Source organism: Cydia strobilella, chromosome Z (genome assembly GCF_947568885.1).
Source record: "Cydia strobilella chromosome Z, ilCydStro3.1, whole genome shotgun sequence".
In the NCBI taxonomy this organism is placed as follows: domain Eukaryota; kingdom Metazoa; phylum Arthropoda; class Insecta; order Lepidoptera; family Tortricidae; genus Cydia; species Cydia strobilella.
Window position 1 is genome coordinate 1,209,668 of NC_086068.1, and position 18,766 is coordinate 1,228,433.

At 37.3% G+C, this 18,766-nt stretch overlaps 2 protein-coding genes across 2 annotated transcripts; one reads left to right on the forward strand and one right to left on the reverse strand.

Moving 5' to 3' along the window:
• Positions 1–5,502: 5,502 nt before the first annotated feature.
• On the reverse strand, positions 5,503–7,094 carry LOC134754553 (tubulin alpha-1 chain-like). Its single transcript, XM_063690858.1, has one exon. It carries the CDS (start codon positions 6,991–6,993, stop codon positions 5,641–5,643), a length of 1,353 nt encoding a protein of 450 aa, XP_063546928.1. The 5' UTR covers positions 6,994–7,094; the 3' UTR covers positions 5,503–5,640.
• Positions 7,095–7,930: 836 nt separating this feature from the next.
• On the forward strand, positions 7,931–12,247 carry LOC134754573 (biogenesis of lysosome-related organelles complex 1 subunit 2). Its single transcript, XM_063690889.1, has 4 exons — positions 7,931–8,076; positions 9,347–9,477; positions 10,431–10,542; positions 11,196–12,247. Exons 1-4 carry the CDS (start codon positions 8,028–8,030, stop codon positions 11,333–11,335), a joined length of 432 nt encoding a protein of 143 aa, XP_063546959.1. The 5' UTR covers positions 7,931–8,027; the 3' UTR covers positions 11,336–12,247.
• Positions 12,248–18,766: the final 6,519 nt, after the last annotated feature.

Sequence of the window (18,766 nt, forward strand, 5' to 3'; positions counted from 1 at the left end):
GTCCGCCGGACGATATCGGCCTGTTAGTAAGAACAAAAATTTGACAGTTCCGAACAACTGACAGGCCGATATCGTCCGGCGGACTGATAGTCAGTGGGCCCCTTTAGACATACTTCGCTTACTGAATATGTAGGTGATACACAACTTATACTCAGTCAAGCTTGACAAGATTCTATTTAGGTCTGAGATACTATAGCTACAAATATCTTACAGATGTATAATCAAATAAAATGTCAGTACCGGTCATATCAAAGACATCTTCTTCTTTTAAAATTATGGCTTCAGCCCAGTGGGCCTATTTCGCCAGTATCAAGGTATTAAGAGGTTTAAAAACGACAAAAATTGTACGGTTGTACAAGACAGTGTACGGTGATTTGTTAGCTCTTGTAAATCGATAGCTAGACTTTACAAGAAGCACGTGGACTACCGGCCGTTGACTCCAAGATGGTGGTTAAACGCGCTTCAAAATTAATTCTCCATTCACTGCACACTACCACATTAGTTTACTGTATAATAAGCTATCGATATTACACTTTAAACAATATTAATGAGCAAAAAACAAAGTAATTAATCACGATGCTAACTATCAAGATGACGCTTGAACCGGAAGTCCATATCGAAGACTTATTTCAGAACATAGTTTATTGAAACGCTACGCAATCATTTTATTGATGTACATATAATAAATTTAATTGTATTCAAAATAATTATTCTTGCAACTTTGACAATCTTTTTTGCTATTCTTGTGCCTTTAATCCATACTAATATTATAAATGCGAAAGTGTGTCTGTCTGTCTGTCTGTTACCTCTTCACGCTTAAACCGCTGAACCGATTTAGTTGAAATTTGGTATAATGATAGTTTGAATCCCGGGGAAGGACATAGGATTCTTACACCTCAAGGGGGTGAAAGGGGGGTGGAAATTCGTATGGGGAATCAATAACCGCTGAACCGATTTAGATGAAACTTGGTATGGGGACAGTTTGAGCTGAGGGGAAGGATAAAGAATAATTTTTATCCCCGAAATAGAGTAAAAATGTTATGGAAATTTATAGAGTCGACCAATTTGGGGGTGAAAAAAAGAATGGATTTAAAAGCAGATTTGTTTAAAAATTAAGGTACCCAAATTACTAATTCCACGTAGACGAAGTCGCGAGCAAAAGCTAGTCGTTTATAATTACGAAATATTTTCTTTTTGTTTACATCGGTGACATTCGTGACTGTTGTCAATCTCCTTGTCAGTAATTAAAATAAATTCAACCCGCAACATGTCAAAGGCCAAATAAAATCTTGTCATTGGGTATAGGTACTTTATAATGAACAACTTTTGCTAATTTTATTACCGATTTCTCGCTAGGTCAGCGGGCGCAGCATGGATCCATTTTTATCGCCTGTCACTATGCCTGTCACTTTCGCACACATACTTGTTAGAACGTGACAGGCATGGTGACAAACGATAAAATTGCGACCGTGCTACCACCGCTGGAAGTAAATGTTGTTTAATATATGACTTTCACCTCGCACAGTATGTCCAAGGGTTGAAAAAGCATACCGTCAACGGGGGTGAGTGATAGCTGAGGTGAATAGGGACAAAACTTAAATGGTTTTTAAACAATTTTTAAAAAAAACACCTACAAAAATTGTATAATAGAAAATCTACTATTATTTTCAATCACATTATACAATTTGTGTGTCTTCTCAGAAATTATCAGGTAAATCACATTTTAAGTTCTGTCCCTATTCACCCCCGCCGTCCCTATTCACCCCGGTTGACGGTATGTGATATAAAAATGTTTTAAAATTTCATGTATGATAAAAGTATTGGTAAATAAGATATTGCTTTAGTTAACAATATAAGATATTGCGTTTACGTAAAAATAAAATAGTTTTAGTACTTACAACGAATATAACATAACATAATTAATGGTACTAATGATTTTGTTTTAAGAAATGCTAATCTGATTTTAATTACGCGCAAGAAATATCCTTTATGAATCGTAGTGTTGTTTATGGTATGAATAATGTTTTTGTGTAGGTGATTATAATATATTTAACAGACTGTGTTTAAAAACTGTGTGTTCAGTTTTTAGTTGGTCGTTTAACGGTTTTTCACGACATGCCTTCGCTTAGATAAACATAATTATTTTGCAAAATGATTAATTCGATACTCAGAAAAGGCACTGTCCTTGCATTGTTTTGCCTAATCACAATTTTAAACAAAATGTTGGGGCTAAAAAACACTCTTGAATAAGTTCTTTGTGAAGGACATAATTGTATTTAACGAAGGCTATCATTCTAATTGTAAAAACAGATAACACAATATTTCTGTAGTAATAGTGTATTAAAAACATATTTTTCAACATGTATGTATATTGTACAAGTGGAAAGAAAAGTAGGCCGCTTGAGATGCCACCCACATTTAAATTTGTACCTATTAATACTTAACCAAATCGAGTCTAGAAACAGCATTTTTAATACATATTACCTACTTAAAATCATGTTGCCAAAAATCCATTACTTATGCGTATTTAACTTTTTACAAAATACCTTAAGATTTTGGTCATATATTTAAACACTAGAATAATCCCAATCCCAATATTTTAAACAATTAAATCATTTTATACGTACATTTTCCTTAAAGTACAGTAGATAATAGGTAATATGAAATATTAAGAAAAGAAAAAGAAGTGTGTATTGTTTTTTTTTTTTTTTTTTTTTTTTTTTTTTTTTTTTTTTTTTTTTTTCTTATTATAACTGATCGGCGATTGGCCCACCCAATTTGGTGCTACATGCCGCGCACAAACTTAAAATTGTTCATTGTTTTTCAATATCAGCGCTTAGTAAAATAACTGTCCGTGTATTTTTTTTTTTTTACAATGAATATTATAGTAGCTATAAACAAATTAAAGCTTTCTGATTGATATCAAACGAAGTAGTGAGTATTCACATTACATAATAAAAATAGACCATTTTAAACTTGCGCGCCCTCTAGGCTCTAATTTTGACGTCTAAGACGCACACAAACGCAACGGACGACTGTATTCTTTTCCATGTTTGTGTGTTTCGTCTGCGTAGAGGACGTGGGAAGGCGCAGTTTTGCAGTTCACGCTTTATCCTAAAATATTACTCTTATAACATTTAAAACTTTCGCCGATTGTAAATGTGATTAAATATTCCTCTTATTTACGATAATTATCGGTATCCTTAACTCAACGACAAATTCCTCTTTTTTTTTCGGGACAAGTTTTGATTTCGTATGTATTCAGCCCAGAATGAGAAGCCGCCCAGAAAAATCACACGAAAAAAAATTCTACAGCAAAATACAAATCAAATTACATATTAAATATTTGCTATATAATTAGGGAACAAATCAATTTATTTTTTCATTTGTGTTTTTTCAGTAGTCACACTACTACATATAAACTATAAACTGAAATAGATAGAAATAGAGACACTAGAGAAAAAGTGACCAAATCCACCGTTGGCCAAGGCGGGAATCGAACCCGCGTCTTCAGCTTACTACTACTACTACTAATGTCCTGACCGCTAGGCCTCCCGGCCACGGCGGTACCCGTCCCAAATTCTCTGGTGTATGCTATATTAAAAGGCTAGGCGCCTTTGACCAGCGGGTTCGATTCCTGCCTCGGCCACCGGTGGATTTGGTCACTTTTTCTTTAGTACCTATTTTAAGTTTATATTATGCTATTATGTAAGTCCGTCAGTCATGTCTGAGAAGTGTTTATTTCAAATCGAATTGTTTAATCATGTGGCACATAGTATTTAGTTAATATAATATTAATATACGTAATAAATAATACGACAATATTAATTGGTATTTGAAGAATGTGCTATTGACAGAAAAAAAACTCCATATTTTGATAACAGGTAACAAAATAAATTATAATGTCCTTTATAAAGGACATTGGGTTGCGTCTGAAAAAGTAAATTGACTACATAACTCAAGACTTGCCGATAAGCGATAAGGTATGACATGTATTGTCCCATATAAAGAACATAATAATATTTATTAATATATTGTTTTAACAGTTACTAGTCCAATAAATATTTTGACGAAACAGTTTTAAATATGAATTCGCTATTAACAGTTTGTGTAAGAATGACATGTACAGTCCATTCAATATTTTGGAGCACCAAAGGTCATTGAACGCTCACCAAAAATGTGACGCTGACGCCAACGTGATTTGTACAAGCTAACTAATATAAACCAGTGTTGGGCACAAAGTAATTTAATTACCAATTAACAATTACAATTACAATAAGTAATTGAAATTAAAAAAAAAACATGTTAAAAGTAATTGCGCCTTCAATTTACAATTGCAATTGCAAAATTTAATGGTTAATTAAATTTTTAATTTTTCTAATTTTGAAATTAAAATTAGAAATTAACTACTTTACTTAATTACAAAGTACTTTAACTGAATACAAGGTTTCGATCATCTTTATTTCCAAAATCATATTAAAATTATGGATGAGCTTTAAATTTGACTAACCTTACAATATTTGACTTGTTGTATTAAAAAAACATAAAGGAGTATTTTTGCAAGTTTATGTACAAACGGAAAAATACATAAATAATAAACAGTTTTATGTATCGGAAATTCAAGGATTAAAATGTTAGATTTTTATACCATCGGGTTTAAGTTAATGTATAAAAAAATATCAGTAAGAGTGAATGTAATACATTTGTTCGTCTTTGTGAATAAGAAAAAAGTTAACATTCAGTAATTCAGTAACTTCATTTCTAATTGATGTAATTGCATTTCCAAATTACATAGGAAATGGGATTGCATGTAATTAAATTACAAAGGATTAATTACATGCAATTAAATTAGTAATTAAATTACACAAGTAATTAATTGCGCCCAACATTGATATAAACCTTACGTAACGTTATAATCTTGTAAAGTTGTTTATTATTTGTTCAAAGGGTAACTCCAAGATATTATGATTGACTGTACTAAAGTAACAAAAATAATTATAGGTCATATTCTAATCTCTAGTCAACGAATCATGGAAGATCTAAACCGAACTATTTGTAACTTAGTCCTAAGATCAATCATAAATCATAATGTTAGTTGTAAGTTTAGTTATCATGGATATATGTCTATTATTGTACTTTATTATTAATAAAGAGATGAGATGATGATTATTGTTTCATTTATATATAACAAAAGATTTGATAACTTGAGAATTGTAACCCGACTACGATTTTATTCTACGTAGCCAACATGCCTTTTCCAGACATAGTACGTACGGTTTATCCTACCACTTACGTGTCAATTTAATTTCAACCTTAGCAGTCCGATTTAGGGTTCAAATTTAATTACTTTCGGGAAATGTGACCAATTGAAACACCAAAACAACTGTTCTGAATACATTTGGATTTTTCGGAAAACCTAGATTGGTACGACCACGAAAAGGGTTAATTCGTGATGGCCCATGGGGTATCATATATGATTATCTGATTATCATCAAAACAAAGTACGGGTAAAAGCAACGCCCAAATTTAATAAATACAGATCAAAAATTCAGTATGTGCACACATGAAAAGTAAAATCGCGTAGTTTTAGACCTAAGAGAACCAAAAACGTCCTAACATAAAATATAAAATATATTGTTCCTAATATTCTTCGCCACCTTCGCCCTCGCCTTCTCCAGAGTCCATGCCGACCTCTTCATAATCCTTCTCGAGCGCCGCCAGGTCCTCGCGCGCCTCTGAGAACTCCCCCTCCTCCATACCCTCACCGACGTACCAATGGACGAACGCGCGCTTCGCGTACATGAGATCGAACTTGTGATTCAGGCGCGACCACGCTTCGGCAATTGCTGTAGTGTTAGACAACATGCAAACAGCTCTTTGCACTTTAGCCAGATCCCCACCCGGCACGACCGTCGGCGGCTGGTAGTTAATCCCAACTTTAAATCCGGTCGGACACCAATCAACGAATTGAATTGTGCGCTTGGTCTTTATCGTTCCGATCGCCGCGTTCACGTCCTTCGGCACCACGTCCCCGCGGTACAGCATGCAGCATGCCATGTACTTCCCGTGCCGCGGGTCGCATTTCACCATCTGGTTCGCCGGCTCGAAGCACGCGTTGGTGATCTCCGCGACAGATAGCTGCTCGTGGTACGCCTTCTCGGCGGAGATGACGGGCGCATACGTGACTAGCGGGAAGTGGATGCGAGGATACGGCACCAAGTTGGTCTGGAACTCTGTTAGGTCCACGTTTAGCGCGCCGTCAAATCGTAGCGAGGCAGTGATGGAGGATACGATCTGTCCGATCAACCGGTTCAAGTTAGTGTAGGTTGGTCGTTCAATATCCAAGTTTCTTCTGCAGATGTCGTAGATAGCTTCGTTGTCGACCATGAAGGCAGCGTCGGAGTGCTCTAGCGTCGTGTGCGTAGTCAGGATAGAGTTGTAGGGCTCCACGACCGCGGTGGAGATCTGTGGCGCGGGGTAGATGGCGAACTCCAGTTTGGACTTTTTCCCGTAATCTACGGAGAGCCGCTCCATGAGTAGCGAGGCGAAGCCGGAGCCGGTGCCGCCGCCGAACGAGTGGAAGATGAGGAAACCCTGCAGACCCGTGCACTGGTCGGCTAGCTTGCGTACCCTGTCGAGCACCAGGTCCACGATCTCCTTGCCGATGGTGTAGTGTCCGCGCGCGTAGTTGTTGGCGGCGTCCTCCTTGCCGGTGATGAGCTGCTCGGGGTGGAACAGCTGGCGGTACGTGCCCGTGCGCACCTCGTCCACCACCGTGGGCTCCAGATCGATGAACACGGCGCGCGGCACGTGCTTGCCCGCGCCCGTCTCGCTGAAGAACGTGTTGAACGAGTCGTCGCCGCCGCCCACGGTCTTGTCTGACGGCATCTGCCCGTCCGGCTGGATGCCATGCTCCAGGCAGTACAACTCCCAGCAGGCGTTGCCGATTTGCACGCCGGCCTGTCCGCCGTGTATAGATATACACTCACGCATTCTTGATTATATGTGATTACTAGTTATTAACTTAAACTAAAAAAAACTTATTCTTTTGCTATGGGTTCCTTCTGGTTTCACTCCAAAATTCGAACTAAACAAAATAGACGGTCATATGGAATCGAATTCAAATTAAACAGCTGCTGAGATTTGAAAATTTATTAAAAAACATTTTTCTTGCCAGTATATTCGCCGTGAAGACATGTGAGAGGGACAGACATATTGACTAAAGAGAGGTGACACACCATGTCTGCATTATGTTGGTTATTAGGCAGGACAGTGAATAGACTGTCCATACATACGAACATATAATATCCTTTATGATGTGGCAACACTGGAAGCATACAAAAAAAAACCTATATTGTCTATAGACATGTAGGGCCCTCCACACTCATGCGCGAATTACGGCGCGAAGCCGCGAACGCCAGTGTGGAGCTTAATTCGCTAATCAGCGAACTGCCCCCTGCATGTCATTGTCATCTTTGCCGCTCCAGACTACGCGGCGGCAAGCCGCGAACGCAAGTGTGGAATCGATTTCGCTGATTAGCGAACTAGACTCCACACTCGCGTTCGCGGTTTCGCGCCGCGATTCGCGCACGAGTGTGGAGTACCCTTAACATCCAAGGGCCTGACACTCTTTGATAGAGAAAGATAGTCTTATTGCGATTCCAATAAGAGGAAAGAGAAAATAGTGTCATGCTTTGTCCTTATCACCGACCGGGTGGCATCATAGGTAGGAGGCGATGGCGAAATACCGAAATTTATAAGAGTGAAAGAGAAAAAATCCTATGCCGCCCAAATTTTGTATGAATAATCTTTCTCTTACCCCCGGTCGCTCACATCTGACAACCTATGACAACATCTTACTGAAAAAGAGGCAGTATGGCCTATGGTCTTAGCCTGTCCAGAAGGCGAATTAAAAAAAAAAACCTATGACAACAATCATAAATTTTATTTATTTGTAAAGGTGGAATTTAGAATTTAGTTTTGTGATAAAAACTAAAAGAACTAGCATAGAACTAGTTCTAAGCAGAATGTCAGACGAAGATATCGAGAAATGGATAAAAGATGGCCGCAACAAAGGTAAGTCAAAGCATATAATGTATCCTGTACTGGCAAAACATTTAATCAAGTGATTATTATACATTAGTTTGAACAAGTTTTGTACTTTTGTTTGATCAAGTGAGTGTACATCCATCTTCTAAGTATGTTATAATAAGATATAAGTTCGCCTTTGTACTGCCTATTTCTGAGCCATATTTGTGTTCTGTGTTTTGTACAATAAAGAGTTTATACATACATAATATTTATTAATTCCCTCATTAGAAAAGCTTTCAAAACCTTGACACCAGAAATGATGCTAAAAATTTATAAAATGTATGTCAGACCTATGCTGGAGTATGCATTTCAAGCCTGGAGTCCTTACTCTGCCAAGGACATAGACATGCTGGAGAAGGTCCAACGAAGTTTCACGAAACTGCCAAAGCAACTTAAGAACAAGCCATATGAGGAGAGACTTAAGGAACTGAAGCTCACTACTCTTAAACACCGCAGAGAACGTGGAGACTTAATAGAAACCCATAAAATACTGTCTGGGCACTATGACCTCAAGGATTTCCAAGAGATGTTCAAGCGCAACAACAACACCCGTCTGAGAGGTCATCACTTAGTTAGAAAGGCATAGGTCCCACAGTAACCCATACAAACACTTTTTGAGCAACCGAGTAGTGAGGGCTTGGAACAAGCTCCCCGAAGATGTGGTTACTGCTCAAAATGTAAATCAAATTAAAAACAAGTTAGACAAGCATACCTCTACATCTACCAATGATAACTGGATACAGGCTTTATCAGTTGTCACAACTGCCTGCCTGCTTACTGAATAATAATAATAATTGCCTGCCTCGATAACGTGTACAACATTGTTATGGCAGGTGTCCGGACCTCTCAGCAATAGCCCAATCTTTTGACCAGCCAAACTTCCACACCATAACCGGCACTCTTTTCCACTGTTTATAATAGCCTCTACGCCTGTTGGAACCGATTTACGGGTATCTATTTGTACCCGTGAATGGGTTCTAGCAGGTGTAACACATAACAGAAAACTTCTCCAAAGGGCTCTACGTGTTGGATCTGTATCCCCACGCACGCCTATCAAATGACCGGGATGTATATACCCGTGAGTTTATATGAGATACAAATAATAATAATATAAATTACATGTCACATTTTATACAGTGTATAAAGATGAGTATGAATTTTCGCTACATAATGTAGGTTGTATTTAATATCTTACATCTACCTAAGTTCCTAATTTAAAGATCAGGCATACATCTTAAGGCAAGTAATTTCTTAGATTTACAGGTGTCAACGAGCTGCTCGAGTTTCGAGGTGCTGGACCCGCACGACCCGGTTATCAGCCGCCTCGCCACGCAGCTCTTCAAGCGCACCAATGACTACCTACAGGGAGAAATGTCTGCGGGCCAGGTTGGTAAAATCTGTAGACTTGGTGGATATGGCATACCATGCTAATCATCAGTGGAAAAATCGGTGATTCACTGTCAAACAATTCTATTTACAGCTTTCCCATTATTAGGAATTGTTAACCAAGTTTGTGGTACCCGATCAATCTTATCAAAGATAGATATAACTCCGTAATAGATGGATACAGTCTAAGGAAAAAACGTGCCTCGAAAATCAAGAAAATTTGATTCTCGTTCAGAGGGTGCTACTAGTTTTGGCCTACAGTCGTATAGATGGCGTTGACGGTTTCGTTTGTTATTTAACAATTTTAACGCATATCAGTGAAAGAACATGGGTCAAAATCATAAAAATAATTAATGCAAATAAAAAAAATCATTTATCTATATTTAAATACATTCTATCGTATTTTTATAAAACTTCATTTTTAGTTTTAAAGTGTGTCGACAGATGGCAGTGAATTTACTGGGGTTACAAAATTTACTATGACAGTACCGCTCTAGTATAAGTTACTCTATGATCTTATGTACCAATGGTACAATTTCAGATCATTTATTTGTAAATATAAAATATTTATAAGTCAATACATGTATATAGGTACTACATTCAATTCATATAATTCATATGATCAGATCAAAAGTTGGTACCTGGCAATATTGAACTATTTGAATAATAATGTTTCTTAAGGGTCTGTTTCACATTGTCCAAGTAAAGTATTGGATAGCTAATTAACAAATAAATTAACTGCCAGATAAAATTTCCTACAAAAAAAGCACTTTATCCAGCAGATAAAGCTTATTTGGAGATTGTGAAACGCCAATGATGACTTTATTCGTCAGATAAGTGGCGAGTAGCTTATTCAGGACTTTACTTGGACATTGTGAAACAGGCCCTAAGTGATCTTACAATAAAGTGCTCTTGTTATCTATTCGAAAGTTGACTATTTGATTATATCTCAGGACCACTACCATCTGCTGGAGCAGATCAACCGCCTCACAATAACCAAGTACGCTGATCTCCGTAACCTGGCGGTGAACCTGAGCAAAACACTCAATGAGTATAATGAAATGTGTAAGTCTTTCTGTGTAAGCTTTTACTTAACTTGCAATGTACCTATGTATGTATCTATGTTTGTACGGGTCAATTCTTGCAAGTTAAATTTAACCCACTTCCCGGTTTCCAATGAAGCTGAAAATGTCCATGCATATGTAAGTCGGTTGACAATGTAATATGATCAACAATTGAGCTGATCTGATGATGGAGAAAGGAGTTGGCCGTGGGTACTCTGTGATAAAACAACGCAACCTAATTCTTGTTTGGGGTTTTTAGAATTGTCTCGATGAGTATTAGTTGCCTGTGGATAGAAAAGTATAGTCAGTGATAAAAGCTTGTGCCAAAAATGAAATTTTTGCTAAAAACTTATTAAATATATTTATCTGGGTCACACGTTTGTAAAGTGCTTCACTCCATAACGAGGAGTATTTTCGCAAGCATCGGGCCAGAGCCACCAATTGAGCACATGTCGAGCAATCATCGACTTTATAAATGTGAGTGACCCGGTTATTTTTTATTATTTAGCTTTATCCCACATTAGTGGTCCCCAAGGGTATAAGCCTCCTCCATCTGTCTCCACCTCTCTTTGCCGGTTAAATATATTTAATATGTAAATGCCTCACTGAAGTTTTGTTACCTCTATTAATTATTGTTAATTTACCTATTCCAAGACAACACCCAGATCCGGCCGCTGCTGCAGCAGATAGACGCCATCGACGCACAGGTATCCAGGTTCGAAACCAGCGCGTACCGTCTCGACGCTTACACTAAGCAGCTCAAACAGCGTTTCAAGGAAATCGAGGACAAGTAGCCAGAAAATAGACCTCCACTAACGAGCAGCTGCCAGGCGCATGTAGCAAGCGAACTGGTTTAATTGCTGATGTGATGTCGGAAAGTTTCCAATATGGCGAAATTTTCACATTGAAAAGTTTCAGAAACTAGTCATATTTTCGTATTCCGGAGATGGAAATTTTTCGTTACCAAAATGAAAGTTTCCTTTGAAATTATCTTGAAATTTCCGAGAGCTTTTGCAACTTTTTTGAAAGTTTCGGCATCTTGCACATCCGTTCCGTAAGTCTAATTATGTTGCTTTTGAAATAGTTGACTATTTTCAGCTAACCGTCTAGAAACTAGAACAAACACCGCATTATAAAGCGTTTATGAAGAGCAAGTTATAATAGTGCAAATGCGATTTTACTTATAAAATGTGGCGGATTTGCCTTTTTCTATTAGATTTGGCTTCAAGGTCTGGTATCCAGGGCATTAAAAAAACAAAAATTTGATACAATTCCACGGATTGACAGGGCGAGCTATGCTGGCGCCATCTGCTAATTATTTCGACCGGCCAACCTTATTATTCTATTTTGTTATATATCTCGGAAACTATGCGTCTTAGTGACACGATCATTGCTTTTTTTTCTTTTTTTTTAATCTGGTTTTTATAAAAGTTGCTTTGTATGACGAGGTGACTAAATGTCATCTTCAAGCAAAAGGTGCCACATTGTCGCTCGCCATAAAGACGCTCTGACAGATTATTCGTATAAAGATACTAGCAAATTTCGCCCTTATGGTAAGCGACAATGTGGTACCTTTTATTTGAAAATGTCACAAATAAACACGCCGTATTTGAATGAAATGTACTATTAGTATATTGTGGCGACGAGCTAATATTACCTAATGTATTTGTGACCATCGGTGGATAGGAGTCGCCATCAGATATATCGGAGCGGCCGAGGTGCTCAAAAATATCTGAACACGCACTCTAGCGCCTTGACAATAGAGGCGTGTACAGCATATTTGTGAGCACCTCGGCCGCTCCGATATATATGATGGCGATTGTACCACTACACCTTATAGTCCCCCGCCGCGTCTCCGTTTGTGTGTATGAACGGATTTTAATGCGGTTTTTCACCTATCAATATAATTATTTCTTGAGGAACGTTTAGGTGTATAACTTGTCAAGTTTTTATGTAACCCGTGCGAAGCCGGGGCGGATCGTTAGTTTGTAATAATTACGAATTGTAAGTAATGGCGCTCTCACACTGGCTGTTATAAAGTTTTATGTAACTTTGTGTAACAGGGACAACATAATAAAACACTATCAATATTATTAATCATGTATCGCGTATGTCACGCGACGTTATTAGGGTTCCGTACCCAAAGGGTAAAAACGGGACCCTATTACTAAGACTCCGCTGTCCGTCTGTCTGTCACCAGGCAACCGTGAACCGTGATAGCTAGACAGTTGACATTTTCACAGATGATGTATTTCTGTTGCCGCTATAACAACAAATACTAAAAACAGAATAAACTAAATATTTAAGTGGGGCTCCCATACAACAAACGTGATTTTTTTAACGTTTTTTGCGTAATGGTACGGAACCCTTCGTGCGCGAGTCCGACTCGCACTTGGCCGGTTTTATACTTAATGTTACATAACAGTTCGTGTGGGACCACCGTTTATGATTATATTAATTTATAATTATATGAGTAACTATTAGTTACGATATTTATATTCAATAATTTCAATTATTTATTTTAGACATAGGCCCATATTATTTATTATTACTACAATAAAATTACAATTACAATTATTTATTATTACAATAAAATTAATTTAAATAAGTGTATATTATGATCACAAAATATAAAAATGCTATTTGTAATATATTTTATCTTAATGACATGTAATTAAATACTACCAAAATGAATAAAAACTTTCATTAGAAATCAGTATATCCCTAAAACGAGCTAGGTACAAAACAAGGTATGTGTGAAATCTTGCATTATTTCACACAAAATGTATGTATTTGTACTATTTGTAGTGTACTTTCAGTGTACGTCCGTAAATTTTTATTAGAAATCGGTCCAACAAACACCAACTGCTACAAAAAAACAAAGTTGGCAGTAAGTTTTTTTGAAGGACAAAACTATGGATGGTATAGAAAGGATCGCAATCTCTTATGGCAGAATTGTTGTAAAAGTGACCGCGTTAGGCTTTAAATAATAGTTCCTAATCTCTCCGGTGGCGCTAGTTAGGCTCTGGGACATGAGTATAACATGAACCATATAAGGCAACAAATAACCCGACCAAGTTACGTAGGTTGTTTTTGGTAGTATTTCGGTGTATGGTGGCGACGCCTAATTACTGTTTTTTGATGGACACTTTTCATACATAGAGATTTGGCTGCTTTATACAGTCTCCATGGACAAAACGAAAGGGAAGTAATTAAATGATGGACAATTTTTTTTTAATCAGCTGATCAGCAAAGCGGGTTGCTTAGGTTGGTTAGACATTTGCTGATCAACTGATTTTTCAGCAAATAATTTTTTGCGGATCAGTTAAATTGTGTAAAAAAAAAAATGAAATAATCACTTGTAACACAAATAACTTGTAAATAATTACTTTAAGTTTGCGGTTTATAAGTTGTCTCATAAGGGAAATTTCGGTTATTTCTTAGACAATAAATTTGTTTAAACCGAATAATCCGCTTACCCACCGATTGCTTACCGAAATTTGATTAATGGTGGATCGCTTACTGCCGAATTGCCGATCAAATAAGTAATTTACCAATTTGAATTGCTAACCTTAAGTTGCTGACCAAGGTATACATTTTGGTTGGCCAAATATATAGTGATTTTGATGTCAATTTGAGCCAGTCTTCTCCGAGACCACAGGGACAACGCCGTCCTCGAAACGTCGGAGGCGAATTTAAAACTTATTTTATGCGATTAAGTCCCGTCGTTGTGAATAATAATGAGTAAAAATCGTGAAAGTTTAAATCAGTGAATTGCAATCTAACAGGAGGCGGGAGAGAAATGCCTAATGAATAATAAAAAGCCTTTTCACAAACTATTTTATTCAATCATGGCTACATTAACATCTTATAAGTCGGACATTGACTACGATAATAGTATTTCAATTACAACTACAGCTGTATTATTAGACTTGAACGAAGGCATACATATGTATACATGTATTACTAGAAATATGAGGCATTTTCTATGAAAAGGGACCTTATTGTCGATGGCGCTTACGCCGCGCGGCATTGTATTTATATCGGAGCATCGTTGGCGTAAGCGTAAGCGCCATCGACAATAAGGTCCCTTTTTATAGAAATTACCACATATTCTCTTTGTTACTGCTCATGAGAGCCCGGGGGAGCTTTGAAGCTAATTCCCAAGAATTGACGTAGGCACTAGTTTTTACGAAAGCGACTGCCATCTGACCTTCCAAACCAGCGCTGAAACTAGGCCTTGTAATCTGGTTTCCTCACGATGTTTTCCTTTTCCTTCACCGAAAAGCGACGGGTAAATATCAAATGATATATATTTACAGTACATGCGGTACTCCATTACGACATCCTGTGCTATAATAAGCACATTACGTAACTAAGTCGAACATTAAAAGGGCCATATGTTACTGTAAAACGTTGTACGATACAAGTGCGAATATCTAATTCGCAACACGTGTCGATTTAAATAACTCCCTTCGGTCGTGTCTTAAAATTCACCACTCGTTGCGAATTTCGCACTTATATCATAGAGAAATATAAGTACAGAAAGAGTGGTACATCAGTTTTCTTGCCAAAACGCGCCTTCAATTACGATTTCAGCTATGTGGTATTTTCTATGAAAAGGGACCTTATTGTCGATGGCGCTTCCGCCATTATTAACGATGCTCCGATATAAATACAATGCCCCGCGACGCTGTGCGGCGTAAGCGCCATCGACAACAAGGTCCCTTTTCATATAAAATGCCCCATATTATAACCAGAGTAACCGGAGGAGTTGAAAATAGAGTTCCGGTTACTCTGGTTATAATATTAGCTGAAATCGTTTAGCATTACACTTTTTGTTTGCTGCTACATCTATTGTCGAGTACGAAATAAGGCGCGAAAACTAATGTATGGAGTTACCACACTTTCGTTTTCAACCGAAAGGTACCACATTGTCGCTTGTCGATAAGGTTTATTTCAAATTAATGCTATATGGAAATAGCGCCTTATTGACAACCGACAATAAGTACCCTTTTGATTGAGAATGACACATATTTCTCTATTCTTATATCGTAAATAACTATTATATCATATCATACATAAGTTCCGAAAGGTCATCGGTACGAGCCGGGTTGTGAACCCGCCACCTCCGGATTGAAAGTCGCACGCCTTTAACCTAGTGAGTTACCAATACGTCTTTAGGTAAATTTGATATAAGTACGTAAAAATATCAATACTGTAGGCGATAATGTGTTTGTTATTGTTATTATGTAAAGTAAAATGGGGCATTTTTTATGAAAAGGGACCTTATTGTCGATGGCACTTACGCCGCACAGCGTCGCGCGGCATTGTATTTATATCGGAGAATAGTTAATAAAATCCCTTTTAGAAATAATAATATTAATAATATACAAATAAAACGCTTGTCGGGATGTCGCTGTCGACGGATACGTCTGGGAGGACATCATCATATCGGAGAATAATGGCGTAAGCGCCATCGACAATAAGGTCCCTTTTCATAGAAAATACTACAAATAATGTCTAGTTATAGTAGGCCATATTTAAAGCATTTAACGTCCTTATCTTTATTATGATAATAAAAATGAATTATAGAAATAAATACTTTGTACATAATATTTATCAGTACGGTTTTTACTCACTATTATTTTTAGTCGCTTTTGGCGACATCACTTGACGACTCCATCTGCGGACTGCCCCGCGCCCCCCGCCCCCCGCCCCATCAGCGCGCGCAACGAGCGACGAGGCGGGCGGCGCGGGCAGCGCACGACGTACAACCGCCGCGGACACGAGCGCCTGAGGATGGATTCCCAAAGAATCCGAAACATGTCGCCAAAAGCGACTAAAAATAATAGTGAGTAAAAACCGTACTGATAAATATTTTGAAATATGTCTCACGATAATTTAAGTGCGACTTTGTACATAAGTTTATCTTACAATAAAATAAAAAATAATAATAACGTACAGATGTAGTGCATAATTGTTTTCCATCGTATTTTCTCGGAAACGTTCGTATTTGTCATGCTTATTCAGTCAACGTCAGTACTTTTTGTACCGAGACTGACTGAAATAGCTCGTACGTTTCCGTAAAAATACGATGGAAAACAATTGTGACATTTTCAACCAAAACGTACGACATTGTCGCTTGTCAATAAGGTTCATTTCAAATTGAAGCTATATGGAAATAACGCCTTATTGACAACCGACAAAAAGTACCCTTTTGATTGAAAATGGCACAATTATGCACTCGATCTGTATACAAATTGTAAAATTATGATTTTGTTTTAAATCTTTCAAAAATTTTGTGAAGTTCGGGCCTATTGTATTACTAAAAACTCATAACAATATTGTGTGTTACTTTTTTAATTAAAAAAATACAGAACAATTGTTTTATTAACCTTTTCGACGCCGTGTCAAACACAAAAGCTGTCACTCGGACGCCACGTCACCGAAATGTCAAAACTGAATTTTATGCACATGCACGTAGGTCTATGTTGCTATGTGGTCTGTGACGGATTAATCAGTCTTTGGCGTTGGTCCTGCGGTGCCGATATATCGGTCATTGGCGTCCAAAAGGTTAAAAAATATTGTATATCGTTTAAAAGTTCGTTAGGATCTTACAGGCCGAATTACATACATATGACGCCATATAAGCAAAACAGTTTAACATTATTTTCATTCAAATTTAATAGTCGTTTTTTTAATGAAATAGGAGGCAAACGAGCAGACGGATCACCTGATGGTAAGCGATTACCGCCGCCCATGGACACCCGCAACACCAGAGGTTGTAAGCAGGGGTCGGAAACCGGTATTTGCTCCATACAAAAATACCGGTATTATTACGTTCTTTTTCGTTCTTTTGTTTATAATTTCATTTTTAATGGGACGTTTTAATAATGCAAAATTGTTTCCTAAATACATGATTCAGTCCTACGTAATGAGCATAAAAAAATTCAAAATATTGGGCTATTTCGGGGTTTTTAAAAAATACCGGTTCCGAGCCCTGGTTGTAAGTGCGTTGCCGGCCTTTAAGATGGGAGTGTTTACTAAATTATAATAATTACCCTTAAAATATAGTATTTTTTTATTATGCCTAACTATATTTAAATTAAAATACAATTGTGTACATATAGAAATTTTGCCATAGAGCGCAAATAAATGGCTACTTGCATTTTTTTTAAACCAAAACTTATTAACCATAAATTACAAGTATAAAAAAAAAAAAAAAAACTATTTTCTCCGCCATATCTAATAACAAACTTATGTTTAATTGTTTATACTTATAACAATATGAACCAGTGTTGGCCGAAACCTTAATGCAATTAACAATTAACCAGTACATATTGAACCGTAAACTGTAACCGTCCGGTACGGTTTAATTACTGGTTAATGGTTAATTGCAATTAACGTTCGGCCAACACTTAATGGACCAACCAAATACGCATATAAGTTTACAAAATAAATTATAAAAATTATCTAATATGTCGCCCCAAATTGTCACCGATACAAACCGGGACGCAGTGGACGTGTTTTTCCTAAAATAGCCACCACCAAAGACACACAACATAATTTTTTATTGGTTATTTGAATGTTTAGCGTCTCAGTGGTGACCTAATAATACATATATACAATACATAATAAACTTAATATTATGTAGGTAATGGAAATTATTCAAATTTGATTCGACGGTTACGTTGAAAACGGCGAGCATCACAGGTTTCACTAGTATATTGACCGGGATATAGACCGTGATTACCTTTTGTATTGTTTATGAGCTCCCGATATTTCGACGCAGTTACATGCATCATGTTCACGGGTGACTGAAGATAGCGGGTGGGTGTCAAAGTTGTGTAGACAGCGCTCGGTCTAACCCATAGACATAGTATATACAAGTAGTTATAGACGCGCCACCGACCGACCGGGGGTAAGAGAAAGAATATTCATATAAAATTTGTTCAGCACAGGATTTTTTCTCTTTAACTCTTATAAATTTCGGTATTTCGCCATCGCCTACCTATGATGCCACCCGGTCGGTGATAAGGACAAAGCATGGCACTATATTCTCTTTCCTCTTATAGGAATCGCAATAAGACTATCTTTCTCTATCAAAGTGTCAGGCCCTTGGTCTACCCCCATTCGGTCGCATTCACAATACAAAAGGTAATCACGGTCAATATCCCGGTCAATATAAGCCTAGTGAAACTAACCGTGAATTCAAAATTTAT